This window comes from Hypanus sabinus, chromosome 27 (assembly GCF_030144855.1).
Source record: "Hypanus sabinus isolate sHypSab1 chromosome 27, sHypSab1.hap1, whole genome shotgun sequence".
Lineage (NCBI taxonomy): Eukaryota > Metazoa > Chordata > Chondrichthyes > Myliobatiformes > Dasyatidae > Hypanus > Hypanus sabinus.
In genome coordinates, this window is record NC_082732.1 from 41,194,603 (window position 1) to 41,211,459 (window position 16,857).

Sequence of the window (16,857 nt, forward strand, 5' to 3'; positions counted from 1 at the left end):
TTCTTTGGAATGTTTTAACTTGGTCAGCTAGTTTTCAGAGGTTGAGGCTGATTTTGAATCTCACTTTTAAATTCAAATTCAAGTACAGTGGATTCTGCTTCTCAGATTTGGGTTTGAATCCCACAGCTGTCTGTAAGGTCATTCTCCCCGTGACCTGCGTAGGTTTTCTCCCACGTTCCAAGGATGTACGATTAGGGTTAGTGAGTTGTGGGCGCACTATGTTGGCACCAGAAACATGGCGATACTTGCGGGCTGCCCGGCACAATTCTCACTAATTTGATTTTACACGAGCAGTGCATTTTACTGTATGTTTTGATGTCGTGTACATACATGTTGTAAATGAAGCTAAGCTCTTTAATAACCCTTGCATTTCAGTTTCCTTTGTGAAATTTAGGTCCAACGTTAAGTGAATATTCACTTTGTTTTGATATGGCATGGAAGTACACAAGTGCACTGGGCAGCATGGTAGCGTAGTGGTTAGCACAAGGGTTTACAGTACAGGCAGCCCAGGTTCAATTCCAGCACTGTCTCTAAGGAATTTGTACATTCTCCTTGTGACCACGTGGGCTTCCTCTGGGTGTTCCGATTTCCTCCCACAGCCCAAAGGCCTACGAGTTGGTAGGTTAATTGCTCATTGTAAATTGTCCTGTGATTAGGCTCAGATTAAATTGGGAGATTGCTGGGTGGTGTGGCTTGAAGGACCAGAAGAACCAATTCAGCGCTATATGTCAATTAAAAAAATAAATAAATAATATATGATTGAAGTACAGACTACTTCACTATAATTAGATAGTGGTTTGTTCGACATTACTGTGTGTAAGTTGGCTGCTTTATTTACTGCACATCCAAGGTGCACTTGTGATGGCAAAGCACTCTGGGACATCTTGAAAGGGATGAGAAAGGTGATATAGAAATACAAGTCCCTGCTGCTGTTCAGGGATACATGATAGAGTGTAACACTATTACAGTGCCAGGATTCGGTTCTACCGTCGTCTGTAGGGAGTTTGTATGTTCTTCCCGTGACCGTGTGGGTTTACTTCAAGTGCTCCGGTTTCCTCCCACATACCAAAGCTGTACTGGTTAGGGTTAGTAAGTTGTGTGCATGCTATCTTGGCACCAGAAGTGTGCTGATACTTGTAGGCCGTCCCCAGTATATACCAGGACCGTGTTGGCTGTTGACGCAAACAATGCATTTCACCATGTGTTTCAATGTACACATGACAAACAAACTCTTTAATCTCATCTGGGTCTTCAGCTGTGGTGAATACTATCCAACAGATGGATTGGTTTCCTATTGGCTGCTGGGTTGGAATTTTCTTTTTCGTCCACTTCGAAGATGGCTGTTTTATATATTTTTCAAATTATGTTTTGCTCTTGGGTATTGCTCCTAAGAATAACTTGTATCTTTTTGTATGTGTTGTAGAATCGGGGACGCTTGGCTGAGAAGAGGACAATCCCCCTGCCGCCAACAAGGGTTCCTAAGAAGGAACTGCCCTCTGCTTTCTCCCACAGCGACGACAGTGAAGAGAGTGAGAAAGCAAATGGTGGTCACCCTCCTGAGATAAAGCGGGAAGAGGATTTCCAGACAGGCACCATGAAACGAAGGTAACAGTTACTCCTCGTTGTACACTGGGGGCTCTTGCACCCAAATTATGTGTATAGTGTGCCCTGCCTTGTCCGTCATTATTAGGAACTTGGGTTTGATTTTGTTTCAGAGAAGTGAGCTTGTTATATCTCCGTTATAATGCCACAGGCATTAAAAAAGATTAAGAACATTAGAAGAGCAGTCATTATCTCAGCTACTTACAGAATAGGTATCAATAAGATTGAAAATTTACAAGATGTTGCTGGGACTTGAGGACCTGGGTTATAGGGAAAGGCTGAATAGATTCGGACTTTATTCCTTGCTACGTAGTAGAATGAGGGGAGAACTAATAGAGGTATACAAAGTTATGAGGGGCATAGATAGGGTAAATGCAGGCTTTTCCCGCTGAGGTTAGGTGAGACTAGAACTAGAGGTCATGGCTTAAGGGTGAAAAGTGAAATATTTAAGGGAAACCGGAGGGAGAACTTTTTCACTCAGAGGGTGTTGAGAGTGCAGAATGAACCTCCAGCAGAAGTGGTGGATGGGTTCGATTTCAACATTTAGAGAATTTTAGTTAGGTGCATGAACGGGAAGGGTATGGAGGGCTATGGTCCAGGTGTGAGTCAATGGGACTGAGCAGAATAATATTTCGGCACTGACTGAATGGGCCAAAGGGCCTGTTTCTGTGCTCTATGACTCTATAACTATGATAAAGGGTTAAGTTATTAATGTGAAAGAGATCATGTTTTCCGGTAATTTAATGACAAGAAGGGACAAGATTGAAAGAAGTAAAGTGCTGCTCTGTCAGTATTTCTTATCTCTTTGGAGGTCCATAGATAACTAAAATGTAGAACCAGGAGTGAGTGATTGTTTATAGACTGTTTGGACCCAACCTAACGTGAAGGCATCTTGAGTTTCTGACCAATATGATCACCTCACAAATAGCTTTGGCCCTTAATGATACTTCCCTTTTGATCTGTACAATCTCACACTTTCCTCTGCTCTAACTCCACACCTCACCGTATCCTCCTGACACTTCATTGCCCAGGTGTTCAAAGCCAGAACTGTACCTGATGAATCCACAGTCCTTGTTGGGGACACAGAATTCCAAAGGGTGGTGCAGTAGTGGAATGATTAGAATGAAGTTCTTACTGCACCAGCGTCCTGGGTTCAATTCCCACCACTGCCTATAAGGAGTTTGTATGTTCCACCTGTGACCTTGTGGGTTTCCTCCGAGTGCTCTAGCTTCCTCCCACGTTCCAAGGATTTTCAAAGTTCAAATAAATGTTATTATCAAATTACATATATGTCACCATATACAACTTTGAGATTCATTTTCTTGTTGGCATACTCAGCAAATCTATAGAATAGATTGGTTTTGATGTTCCCACTCCTGATGAAGGATCTTGGCCCAAAACGTCAACTGTTTACTCTTTTCCATAGATGCTGCCTGGCCTGCTGAGTTCCTCCAACATTTTGTGTGTGTTGTTTTAGATTAGTAACTATGACAGGATCAATGAAAGATCAACCAGAGAGCAGAAGGCAACAAACTGTACAAATAGAAACAAATAGCAATAAATAAAGAGAACATGAGATAAGAAGATTAAGAGTCCTTAAAGTAAGATCATTGGTTGAGGGAACATTTCAATGATGGAGGAAGTGAGTTTGGTTATCCCCTTTTATTCAAGAGCTTGATGGTTTATTTTTTTTAATTTATTCATTTATGGGATGTTTCAAAAGTACATTTAATGTCAGAGAAATGTATACAATATACGTCTTGAAATGGTTTTTCTTCACAACCATCCACAAAAACGGAGTGCCCTCAAAGAATGAATGACAGTTAAATGTTAGAACCCCAAAGTCCCCCCCCCAGTTCCCCTCCCTCCCGCGCATAAGTGGCAGCAAGCAACAATCCCCCCTCCCCCCACCGGCAAAATAAAATCATCGGCACCCGCCACCAAGCACTCAAGCGTGAGCTAAGCAACAGCAAAGACACAGACTTGCAGTTACCCCAATGATTACTTGTTCACCCAGTATTTGACATATCACAGGCTCTCTCTCTCCTTAATGAGGGAGAAAGGTGTCTCCGTTTCACAGCGAGAGGGGAGACATAACAAACAACTCGCTGGTTTATGATGTTAAAAGTCCATTGCGTCACTTTTTCTGAGATCTGTGCCCAAAGAACTCGGGTCTCTGGGTGCACAGGCTTAGATCTTCTATCTCCTATGACACACTGATCTGCCTGGAAACCGACCTCCGATCCACCCATCTCCAGAGCCACGAGATCTCGGCCCTCCAAAGGTTAACTGAGCTCTTAGGCCAAGCCCTTGGCGTGCTGAATAATGGCCAATCATGGAACCCTGAGAAAGGATTCCATTCCTGCAAAGAACCGTAGTCAGCATATAACTCCAGGTTAGGGTCTTCAAAAGTACCCTGAAAGGGAAAAATGGAGATATTAAAGATGGAAATAGAGCTGTTTACAAAGATACAAGCAAAGGAGTTGTCATTAGGCACCATTAATCCTCCCACTTAGTGGGCATTGCCAGCTAAGTCAGCATTTATTGCCCATCCCTAGTTGCCCTTGAGAAGGTAGTGATGAGCTGCCGTCTTGAACCGCTGCAGTTGCTGAGGTGTAGGTACATGCACAGTGCTGTTGGGGGGGGGGGGGGGGGGGAATGGATTTTCCATGATTTTGACCCAGCGACAATGAAGGAACAGCGGTATGTTTGCAAGTCAGGATGGTGAGAGACTTGGAGGGGGATTTCCAAGTGGTGATGTTTCCAGGTATCTGCTGTTCTCATTCTTCTAGATGGTAGTGGTTGTGTGTCTGGAAGGTGCTGCCTTAGGAACTTTGGTGTGTTGTTGCAGTGCATCTCGTAGATAGTACACGCTGCTACAACTGTTCGTCTATGGTGGTGGGATTGGATGATTGTGGAAGGGGTACCAATCAAGTGGGCTGCCTTGTTCTGGATGGTGTCAAGCTTCTTGAATGTTGATGGGGCTGCACTCATCCAGTTGAGGGGTGAGTATTCCATCGCACTCCTGACCTGAGCTTTGCAGATGGTGGACTGGCTTTGGGGAGTCAGGAGGTGAGTTGCATGCCACAGGATTCCTAGCCTTTGAGCTGCTCTGGTAGCCATGGTGTTTATATGGCTAGACCAGTTCAGTTTCCTGTCAATGGTAACCCCCAGGGTGTTGATAGTAGGGGTTTCAATGATGGTGATGCCACTGAATGTCAAGGGATGATGGTTGCAGCCTCTCTTGTTGGAGATGGTCATTGCCTGGCACTTGCATGGCTCGAATGATAATTTCCACTTGTCAGCCCAAGCCTGCATATCGCCCAGGTCCTGCTGCAATTGGATATGAACTGCTTCACTCTCTGGGTGGGGAGTCACAAATGATGCAGAACATTGTACAGTTATCTGCGAACATCCCCACTTCTGACTTTATGACAGAAGGAAGGTCATTGATGGTTGGTCCTAGGGCACTTCCCTGAGTTGAATTTTGGGTTCCTAACTTTTGGGTTAGTAGGTTAATTGCTCACATGGATGCAGGTTCAATGGCCAGAAGGACCTGTTGCAGAGCTGTATCTCTAAATAAAGCAAAGTTCATAGCCCTCTTTCTATACAAAGAGATGAGGGGGGAAGACATGATCTTACTGAATATTGGAGAAGGCTCGCCAGGTCAAGTCACTTACTTCTGCTTCTATTTCCAGTAAACATCGATTTCTCTGACATCTAGTAATTTCTACCTCCTCTCCTCCTTCCTTTTTCCATTCCCTAGTCTAGCTCCCCTCTTGTCCCTTCTCTTCTCCTCACCTGCCTGTGTCACCTCCCTCTGTAGACCCTTCTCCTTCCTTTTCGTCTATGTGTAACCATCTCACCGGGCTCGTATACAAACTTGGCTCGTTCGCTAGCTCTGCTAACAGTCATGTGACTCAGCAGGGAGAAGGCCACTTTTCATGAGCAATGTACATCCAGGGTTGGTATCATTCGGAGTTCAACCAAACAGGAACATTGGGAATTCTGATTGAAGGAGCCTCAAATTGAGCAAATGCTGTGTAAAAAGTGCCCATACGCAATTATCGATCGGCAGGAAATTAACAGATCATACAGCATATCAAATTTTCAAGAATGTATGTTTCCCAATTGCAGCTTTATCGAACAGTTAATAGGGAAAAGAAAAGAAAAAAATAAAAGGGCCCATTATATTTAAACCAGTCTAAATGTGCACATAAGCGATGGAGCTCGTGTCCTGTCTGTAGTGGATGGGTGACTGCTTTACTTACAGTGCTGAATCCTCATCACCAGTCTCAGGCAGAATTTTCCTTCATTGACTCATTCATTTTGTCAAGCACTCATTGCACTAGGGTCTCCCCTTCAGATTGAACCCTCCAGGCTTTCTCCCAGATCCTTTCCTCTTGGCACCTCCTGCCAAAAGACCACGGACCCATCACAAATCTCTCTTTCTCTAGAACCTTCTCCTGATCCCACCGCCGTGATTGGCTGACACAACTTTCCCAAGTCGAACAACGTGGCTCCTTATCTTTAGCTGAAACCAAAACATTCCACCAGCAGGACCCACTGCTTTCACAGAAAACTGCTGGGCAGTAGAAATATTGTCCAGGGCATTACACATGGTCAACTCTTCTCTCCTATGAGATTCCTTCTTCAGCCCTTTATCTTTTCCACCTATCACCTCCCAGTTTCTTACTTAATCGTCCACTCCCACACCTACCTACCTTTCTCCCTCAGCTGGTCTCACCAATCACCTGCTGGCTTAAACTCCTGCCCCTCTCCCCACCTTTTTATTCTGTCTTCATTTCCTTCTTTTCCTGTCCTGATGAAGAGTCTCGGCCTGAGATACTGAGACAATCCTGAATCTTGGATTGATAGGACTGTGGTGTGGTGGGGTAGGTTAATGGGTGGAGGTGCTGATTTGCTTGACAGCTTGGGGAAGATAACGGTTTTTGTGTCTGGTGTGCTACATGGATGCAACGTAGCCTCCTCCCTGATGGGAGTGGGACAAACAGACCGTGAGCAGGGTGGGTGGGTCCTTCATGATGTTACTGGCCTTTATTTTTGGTGTCAAACCCAAACTCTCAGCCTGCCAATCCACAACCAAAGAGAATGGGTGAGAACACGAGAAAACATAGAAGTGAAAGAGGTCAATATGAACTACAGTTTGTTTGAACAACAGTCCATTCCATAAATCTTAGTATTTCAATAACATCTCTGAGAGCATCAGTGAGGGCAACTGCTCGGACCCAGTGGCCCTCCGAGGGTTTGTTCCATTCTTTCCAAGGAGAGCATTCCGACCGTTGCATGTGTGTCTGGTATGGAGGGGCCACTGCATAGAATCGGAAAGAGCTGCAGAGTTGTAAACTCAGCCGCTCTCGTGTCCCCTGCATTCAGTACCAGGGCGGCACCCATTCAGGACACCCATCACTCAGGAAATGCCTTCTCACTGCTGACATCAAAGGCGGCACAGTAGCGTAGTGATGAGCACAACATTTTACGGTTCAATTCCTGCCATTGTCTATAAGGACATTGTGTATCCTCCATGTGACTGTGTGAGTTCCTTCTGGGTGATCTGGTTTCCCCCCACAGTCCAAAGATGTACTGGTTGGTAAGTCATTGTAAATTGTCCCGTGATTAGGCTAGTATTAAATCGGGGAATTGCCGGGCGGCGCAGTTCAAAGGGCCGGAAAGGCCAATTCCACTCTACACCTCAGTAAATAAATGAGGAAGTAAAGGAGACTGACGACACACACTCCATAATACAGGAACAGCTTCTTCCCTTCTGCGGTCAGACAATGAACACAGGAACACTACCACATTATTATTTTTTTTCTTTTTCTCTCTTTTTCACCATTTATATATAATAATAATGTAATTTATAGTTTTTTAATTATATACTGTACTATACTTGCCACAAAACAACAAATTTAATGGTATAAACCTGATTCTGACTCTGATCACCTCAACTATAGCCATTTTATGTAATAATGCGGTAAAATGCATTTTTCTTGGTCCCTCCGTCCCTCTGCACCTCCCCCACAGCTTCCAAGAATACCTTTAAAATTTTTTTACTTGATTAAATATTTACTCACTTTCCTTTTTGTGAAAAAGAAACTTGTATTGGGAAGTCTGTTGAGATCACAGCTTTACAGAAGGAATTTCCAGACTTAAAAACGATTTTAGCCACGTTTCAGAGAGAGTTGACAGTCCATCCACGTAGATCAAAAATATGGGACTTCACAAGCAAAAATCTCCCTTGCGCTTGGGACTCTGCTCGACACACACATTCCCTTGGGTGTAAATGAACAAGAGAAGAAAAGGTCCCCAGGGGTGCCTAGGCTTGATTAGATTCTGGATTGGTCAGCCTGACTACCCATTCTGTCTCTGGGTCTCTTTGTCTCTCTGCAATCCCTCTTTGCCCCCTCTCTTTTTTTTCTTCTTTCTCTTTTATCTGTCTGCCTGGCTCTTATTGATGTCTTTCTCCTGTATTTATCTCCTCCCTTCTGCAACTTGGAAGAAGCGTCTCTGTGCTCTGGTGCTTGTTGCTTCTGGTGCCGCAGTCGTGACGATCCTCTGCTTTCGTACAGGTTGTGTGGCAGAAAGAAAACTCCTGAGTCAGAAATGGCAGCAGTATTCTTTTTGGACAAAGCTACAACTGTCTTCCTTCACCTGGATGGACGTTTCAGTGTTTCAAAGGTTCAAAGTACACTTATTATCAAAGTATGTATACAGAATACAACTCTGAGGCTGGTCTTCCTGCAGACTGCCACGGAACAAAGAAACACCATGGAACCTGTTCAAGTAAACATCAAACGCACAGTGCAGGAATAAGGAACTAATTGTGCAAAGAACAGAAGCAAGTAAGGAACACATGGAATTTCAAACATCAAACCTGGAGTCCAGTGTTATTCGGTTTAGTTCAGTTCAGCACTGCGCTGCTAGCCCACGGCAGACTGCAGAGCCATTCTTCGCCAAAGCACCCAGTCAAACCGCTCAAAAACAGCAGAAAAAGTGTAACCAGCATCAAGAAGTACATGAACCATGAGCCTCAGAGTTCCCGAGAAGCTTGCTGATCAATCCCTGCAGCATGGAACCCAAGACACCTGCACTTTCCCCCGACAGCAGATAGCAAGATGGCGAGGAGGGCCAGTCAGATGCAGGCAGAAGGCACTGATCACCTGCCCATCCTCTGCTCTCATCTTTGTCGACTTCAACCCTGCTCAACGCCTCAGAGGAGCAATGGAGTCGATTGTGGCCCGTGCCCCGTCTCCGGGCTCCCTGCCCTCTGGGCCGCACACTCTACTGCCAACCTTACAGAACTCCCTCGAAGACAGCAACTTGCCAGATCACGCAATCGGCCCAAAAACACAGCATCAAAATGTGACTCTGGTTCCAGTCGGACGCAGCTCAGTAGTAGAATCATGTTTGAAAGGAGAAGTAAAAGAGTAGCTTTGTGAGCTGTCTGCCAGGTGTCACCGTTGGCCGTGTTGTTCCCTGGTGCCATCTTGCCACTCATTCAGTTTAGGCCTAAGCTGGTTTATTTCTGAATGTTTCCACTTTACAACACCGTGTCCGTTTGCAGCCTCGCTCTCCTGCCTGTCATGCACTTACCCTGCTGATCCCAAGTGCCTCGTTGTCAACCATCAAGGCCAACCTCCCCCCCCCCCCCCCAATCCTAGCCCAGAGTTTTGTCTCTGAACCCCTTCTCCTATAAACCACCTCTTGTAGTCCAGCGCTCTGAACCCTCTTGCTTGGTGTATAATATTAGCACATCTAGAAATCTCAAAACATTTTCTTGATTTAACTGTCTCTTCAAGTTGTATATAAAAGCCTTCTCATCCTGTCATGGTGGAGAGGATAATGAGTTCCTGAGATGCTGAGAACAAGGCTGTCTGGAGTTTAGCTCAGGGTGGGGTTGCCTGTGGCAGCAAGGTCAAGGGGGAGGGTCCAGGTCAAGAGTGATTCAACCAAGATGGCAATGGTGGAACTGGAGGGAGATGATGAGGCATCACAATGATAGGAAGACTGCTGCAGCCCATTGTCGTCTTGTCGTCTACGCCACTGAACCCCAACTCCCAATCTGTCAAGGACCATGTGTTGGCTGCCCTTGCATTAGCCTCCTAATGTTAAACAAGTGTTCTCCATTAAGGGAATGTACTCTAACGTCCCAGATTAAGTCCACTGTCGATCAGCAAAAGGCAAAGGGGGCAGGATTATAAGGTCTGTTGGCCTCCACAGACACCTGTGGACCCACCAATAAACAGCCCCTAAGGAGAACATTGTACTCAACTTGAATATTCTTTCACAGTGCTACAATCCTAAAAGCTTTTTCTTTGGGTGGGGCAAGTTCTTCCTTCCAATAATGAAGCAAAACAGACTGAAGTGCTAAAATAACATAGAGGCAAGATGTCTAGTCATGTCATATATCTGAGAGTCCTTATTCAACAAGTTTCAAAGCTGGCTGAGTAAATGTATTTAGAATGAGTGATCTGCAGAACATCCTACATTTGAAACCTAGCCAGAGCTGATCTATCTAATGTTGTTTGGGGTGACCTACAGACATGTTGGGGGTAGCAATATAAGACCATAAGATATAGTATTGGGCCATTCAGCCCAACAAGTCTGCTCCGCTGTTCCATCATGGATTTCTTTTCCCTCTCAACCCCATTCTCTTGTCTTTTCCCTGTAAAATTTGACACCCTGACTAATCAAGAGCCTATCAACCTCTGGTTTAAACAGACTCAAAGTCTTGGCCTTCACAACAGCTTGTGGCAATGAACTCCACAAATTCGTCACCCTCTGGCCAAAGAAATACCTCCTTATTTCTGTTCGAAAGGGCTGTCCCTCTATTCTGAAGCTGCGCCCTCTGGTCCAAGACTCCCCCACTGGGCGTGTTTGGTGTCTCTCACCTTGCTCAACACGAAAGGTGCTTCAGAGCTGAATCCAAAATGCCAAATGGCCGTGCACGCATTTAATTGTTTGAAAGGGAAAAGAAAATTGCATTTGGACCTGCTTCTGTTCGCAGCCCAGGCTTTCGAAATTCACAGGGGAATGTGGATTGTTTGAATGTGTCCGTCTACAAAGTGGATGCTGGATTTGCGCCAGCGTTTCTGGGAGCTGGAGCTGACCTAATGAGGATTAAGAGGCAATGCTGAAAGGAAATGGCTACTTATATCCCAGCAATAATGCTGTATTAAAATGACAAATGGCCAGGCTGTAGAGCTCCCTAACAAAGAGCGGATGGAGATAAGTAAGCTTAAAAGTTGGGAGGGATAAAAGGTTTTAATGAATTAACTTGTGTGCCTGCGTGCTGCCCACTTTGTTGTCTTTAAGGGCGACAGGAAAAAGAACTGGATTCATTAAATTTCAATGACCAGGAGAGAGGACTGCAGTCAGCTTCCTTGTCACGGCTTAGTGTCGCAAACGTGACAGGGATGTTGAGCAAATTTTTAAAAAAATTTTTTTTTTATTAAATTTTCAATGTTGAGTGAAGACACTTTTGAAATGGGACATATAGACCCATAAATTAGGCCACTCTAACCTTTGACAGTCTGTTCCACTGGTTAATTAGTTACTTTGTGGTCGACCGGCATGGCAGCATAGTGGTTAGTCTAATGTTTTACACCGTTGGCTGTAAGATTGGGGTTTAGCTCTCGCCGCTGTCTGTAGGCGTTTGTATGCTCTCCTCGTGACTGTGAAAAGGCACCAGTGGGTATTTGTCTTCTTGGAAATACATTGCAGTTTCTTCTCCACTATGTCAAAATTCCTGGAACTCCCAAACCCCCCCCCCCCCCACCCCACCCCAGCAGCACTGTACCCATACCCAGCTCGGCTGCCATACTGCAGCATGGTAGCATAACTGTTAGAGCGTAACCCTTTACAGTATTAGTGATTGGGGTTCAATTTCTGTTGCTGTTTGTAAGGAGTTTGTATGTTTTCCCCTTGACTTTGTGAGTTTCCTTCTGGTGCTCCAGTTTCCAGCCACGTTCCAACAATGTACAGGTGAAGGTTAATAGGTTGTCTGTGTGCTATGTTGTCACCTGTAGCACGACAACACTTGCGGGCTGTCTCCAGCATGTCCTTGGACTGTGGCCGTTGAGGCAAATGATGTATTTCATGCAAAGCACACAAAATGCTGGAAGAATTCGGCAGGCCAGGCAGCATCTGTGGGGAAAAAAAAGTACAGTCGACATTTTGGGCTGAGACCGTTCGTCAATTCTGTTGCATGGCTGCAACTTACTAACCCTAACCCTGACCTCTTTGGACCGTGGGGGGAAACCAGAGCACCCGGAGGAAACCCACGAGGTCACAGGGAGAACATACTAACTCCATTTGGATAGCGGCAGAAATTGAGCAGCAATTGCTGGTGCTGTAAAGAGTTATGCTAACAGTTGTGCTACCATGCTGCAATATGGTAGCGGAGGTGGGTATGGATACACCTACAATGCTGTCAGGGGCGGAGGGACTTCCAGGAATTTTGACACAGTGGTGAAGGAATGGCGATGTATTTCCAAGCCAGGGTGGTGTGTGGCTGAAGGCAAATTCCAGTTGGTGCTGTTCCTCATGCCTTTTCTGCCCTTAGGGATCATAGGTTTGGATGGTGCTGTCTGAGGAGTCTTGGTGAGTTGCCGCAGTTCAGGAACAAGAGCCGCCCTATAAGCTGAAAGGGAGTAACGCAAACGTCACCTGAATGCCCAATGTTGAATCACTGAGATTCCAAATAATCAGAGAGCAGGTAATATGTATAGAGCATAGAAAATTACAGCACAGTACAGGCCCTTTGGCATGTAATGTGTGGGCCCAAACCTACCTTTTCACCTACTGTGAGACCAACCTAGATAGTCCTTCATCTTTCTTTCATCCATGTGCCGATCTAAGAGTCTTCAATCTCCCTAATGTCTCTATCTCCACTCCTAGGAATATGTTCCATGCACCTACCACTCTCTGTATTTAAAAAAAAAACACACACTACCTTTTGATATCTCCCTATACTTTCTTCCAAACAACTTAAAGTTATGTCCTCTTGTATAAGCCATTTCTGCTCTGGGAAAAACTCTCTAGTTATCCACTCTATCTGTGCCTCTCGTTATCTTGTACACTTCTATCAAGTCACCTCTTTCATTCCAAAGAGAAAATCCCTCGCTCACTCAACCTATCCTCATAAGACATGCTCTCTAATCCAGGTAACGTCCTAGTAAATCTCTTCTGCACCTTCTCTAAAGTTTCGACATCCTTCCTATAATGAGGTGACCAGAACTGAACACACTACTCCAAGTAAGACTGCAACTGATTTGTTAGTAAAAATCCAAAGGTAATGCCTTGATTTCAAGGATTTTATTGGTCGCTCTCTTCTTGCTACTGCTGTTGAGCAGGAGGTACAGGGGCAACCAGAAGGCAAAACAGCCACATGCCTGCATCCTGCCTTGGGATCAGTCAATATACAACCCAGATGCTCTGCAAAGAGCCAGCTGCTGCCTCAGCAATGACCTTGAACTCTATGTGATCACTTCCCACACTCTGACCTTCAAGATTCAAAATTGTTCCTTGTCATTCATCAGTACACAAGTGTAAAGGAGAATAAAATGACCATCCAAGGCCTTGCAGACATCTCACTGCAGCCTTTGGGCAGGGGGTTCAGAAGACTTGGGTCTCACACCACCAGGTTCAGGGACAGTTATTACCCCACAACCATCAGCTCCTGAACCAGAATGGATAATGTTACTCACTCCAACACTGAACTGGTTCCTCAGCCTATGGGGCTCACTTTTAAGGACTCTACAACTCATGTTCTATCAATCTCTCTCTCTCTCCCTCCCTCTCTCTACCCTCTCTCTCCCTCTCCCTCTCTCTACTCTCTCTCTCTCGCTACCTCTCTCTACCCCCCTCTCTCTCTACCCCCCTCTCTCTCTACCCCCCTCTCTCTCTACCCCCCTCTCTCTCTACCCCTCTCTCTCTCTACCCCTCTCTCTCTCTACCCCTCTCTCTCTCTACCCCTCTCTCTCTCTACCCCTCTCTCTCTCTACCCCTCTCTCTCTCTACCCCTCTCTCTCTCTACCCCTCTCTCTCTCTACCCCTCTCTCTCTCTACCCCTCTCTCTCTCTACCCCTCTCTCTCTACCTCTCTCTCTCTCTACCTCTCTCTCTCTCCACTCTCTCTCTATCCACCTATCTCTCTATCCCTCTCTACATGCCTCTGTACCTATCCACTTCTGTAGCTACCCACCTCTCTACTCGCCCCTCTCTCCCTATTAGTTAATTTTATTATTTTTGTATTTGCACAGTTTGTCTTTTGCACGTTAGTTGATTGTCCGTCTCTGTGTGTGGTTCTTCAATGTTTCTATTGGATTTCTTTGTTCTACTGTGAAAGCCTGCAACAAAATGAATCATATACATGTATGGACTTTGAAAATTAATTTGCTTTGATCTTTGATTGGAGCACTCCTCACGGTATTGGGAAATCACTTGCATCAAAGTTACTCGGAGGAATTGGTATGCAGTGTGTGATATGGTTTTTGGAGTGGTAGGAACATGAGTATGAAAAGGAATCAGGTCGCCACGGACCCAGTGGGGTGAAGGGCCTGTTTCTGTGACTCAGATGCCTGGTGGCAAGCCTCAAGCAGAGCATTGTGCATCATGAGAAAGTTGGCTGCGTAGCAATGGCTTCGTCTGTTTCACATTCGGTAGAACCCTTGTGGTCTTAACATCTCAGAGTGTGTCACCAACAGCTGGCTGGTCAGCGGGGGCGGGGGTTGTTTGGGAGTGGGGTATTTTCTTTGTGGTCAAAACATGGAAATAGTTTGGGTTTCATAAAATTTCTTTTTCTGTTACATTACAGTCATCAATCTTGGCCTGTTTTCCATTTCTCTGATTCAGAGATCACAGTAAGTGTTGCAGATCTCAATTGAGTCTAATCCCCACACATGTGCAGCTCTGTACCACAGGAGGACTGGAATGTTGGAGATTAGTTGGTAGGCTATGAGGTTCAATTCTAATTATGTTTAAAACCCAAGGAAATCCTGAATTCATATTGGACATGAATTCCCTTTAATATAATTTTAAGTTCTTTTTTTTTATCTTAAGCCCTATTTTATAGTTGTCTTACAGCATGCTGAGTTCTGCCATCTGTGTGGGAGTACAGCCATGCAATCTGTTGTCAGGCTTTGAACAGCCGTGGTTTGTCCCAGCTGCTGACTGGTGTCAGGGATCACCAAGAAGTCGTGAGCTAGGGGCTCAGCCCCTCTGAGCAGAGATGGAGGAGGGATTCCTTCAGCCAGAGTGAGGAGTTTTTGGAATGCTCGTGCAGACTTAGTTCCTGAGTAGATTTCTGACCGTGATTGGGAGAATTTTTTGGATATTGATGGGAGTATAATGGAAGGTTGAATTTAAAGGCAGAATATAGATTCTTAGCAATGTGGAAGAACATTGTTCACACATCCATCAAAGTTGCCACAGAAGTTGACAGGGTGGTTAAGAGGGCATAAGGTGTGTTGGCCTTAGTTAAGTCTTGGGATTGAATTCAAGAGTAGTGATGTCCCTGGTTCAAGATGCAGATTGTTTAATGTCATTTCCAGTACACAAGTGTAATGGAGAACAAAATAATTGTTACTCTGGATTCAATGCAGCATAGAAAAATACATAATAAGATAAAGAACACAATAGTAATAAAAAAGCACAATAAATATAAATACATAAGGTAGCTTATATAGATTGATTGTATGTCCATACGGTGATGCTAGGCACAGGAGTGTCTGTACATAAGGTGACTGCCAGGAAATGATAAAGTAGTAGTGGTTGGGGGTGTGGAGGGGTGGGTTAGTGGGTGGAGGTGTTGATCAGCCTTACTGCTTGGGGAAAGTAAGAAGGCATATGATGTGTTGTCTTTCATTAGTTGAGGGATCTCACCCCCTCTTGCCCACCTCCCCCCCACTGCCACCCTCCCCTCCTCCCTCTCTTCCACCCCCTCTCTCATTGCCATCTGTTACTGGAATAAAGAGGCTTTACACGAAAACACTGAAGAGGTATGAGCTAAGTTGCTCAGATACTGACTAATGGGTTTTATTATGATGAGAGGTGTTCTTACTATGAGAGGTGAAGGCACAGGCAGCTGCATTGGGGCTGGGCCAGGCGAGGCCTAGCCTGCACACCTTCCACTGACGCACTGGCTGCGTTTAAGTTCGTCCTTCGGAAAGGTGCATTGAAAGAGCTTTCAACGTCTAATGGAGGTTGGCAAGCCCCTGGACTGAAGCCCAGGTCAGGCAAAGTGACCAGTAGATGAGACCGGGTACACGGGCCATGTACTGTCCCCATCCAACAGTCCATCAGAAAGCACTTAGGTTAGGTCTGTCAACTTAGTACCCGATTGCACTGTTTCTGCTCTGTACTTCAGAATCAGAATCAGGTTTATTATCACTGACACATGTTGTGAAATTAGCTATTTTGTGGCAGCAGGACAGTGCAAGACAAAGGTTACTCTAAATTACAATAAGAAATGTAAATAAAGTATTTCAAAAAGAGAGCAAGTAAAATGAGGTGGTGTACGTGGGTTCACTGTCCATCCAGACATCTGATGACAGAGGGGAAGAAGCTGTCCCTGAAACGTTGAGTGCTCTTGTACAACCACCTTGCTGGTACCAATGAGAAGAGGGCATATGATGGGGGTCCTCAATGACAGATTATGCCTTTTGCCCATTTTATTCCATATCCATATTTAAACCTCTAACTTAATATATATATAATGTTTTAACCTTTTTGAATTATGATTTTTGTTGCACGTCACATTAACATGGTAGTGTCGCAGTTAGCGTGATGCTATTACAGCTAAGGATGTCAGAGTTCAGAGCTCAATTTTGATGGCATCAGTAAGGAGTCTGTACGTCCTTCCCAAGGAATGTGTTGGTTTTCTTTGGTTGCTCGTTTCCCTCTACAGTCCAAAGACTGTAAAGATTGGTCATTATAAATTGTTCTGTGATTAGGCTGGTGCTAAATTGAGGCTTGCTGGGCAGTGCATTCGAAGAGCTGACAGGACCTATTCCATGTTGCGTTACACAAAGAAATCACCAAAGCAAATTCCTAGTACGTATAAGTGTATACGGTGAATGAAGGTGATCCTTGATATTACATATTTCACCATTAGCAGACAACCAGAAGATTTACAAGGGGTGATGTGCAAAGTCTCAAACATCTTCAGTAGTCATCATCATTATGTGCTGTGCTGTATGACATCCTCATTATTTGCTGCGTTGTATGATGTGGG

At 44.9% G+C, this 16,857-nt stretch overlaps 1 protein-coding gene across 14 annotated transcripts in view; it reads left to right on the forward strand.

Moving 5' to 3' along the window:
• The window catches only part of samd11 (sterile alpha motif domain containing 11), a 347,655-nt gene that overhangs the window by 126,076 nt on the left and 204,722 nt on the right, over positions 1-16,857 (forward strand). For all 14 annotated transcript variants that reach the window (XM_059952307.1, XM_059952313.1, XM_059952312.1 and 11 more), the window contains one exon: positions 1,424-1,605. In XM_059952307.1, coding sequence (XP_059808290.1) covers positions 1,424-1,605 — 182 coding nt within the window. The remainder of the gene's footprint in view (positions 1-1,423; positions 1,606-16,857) is intronic.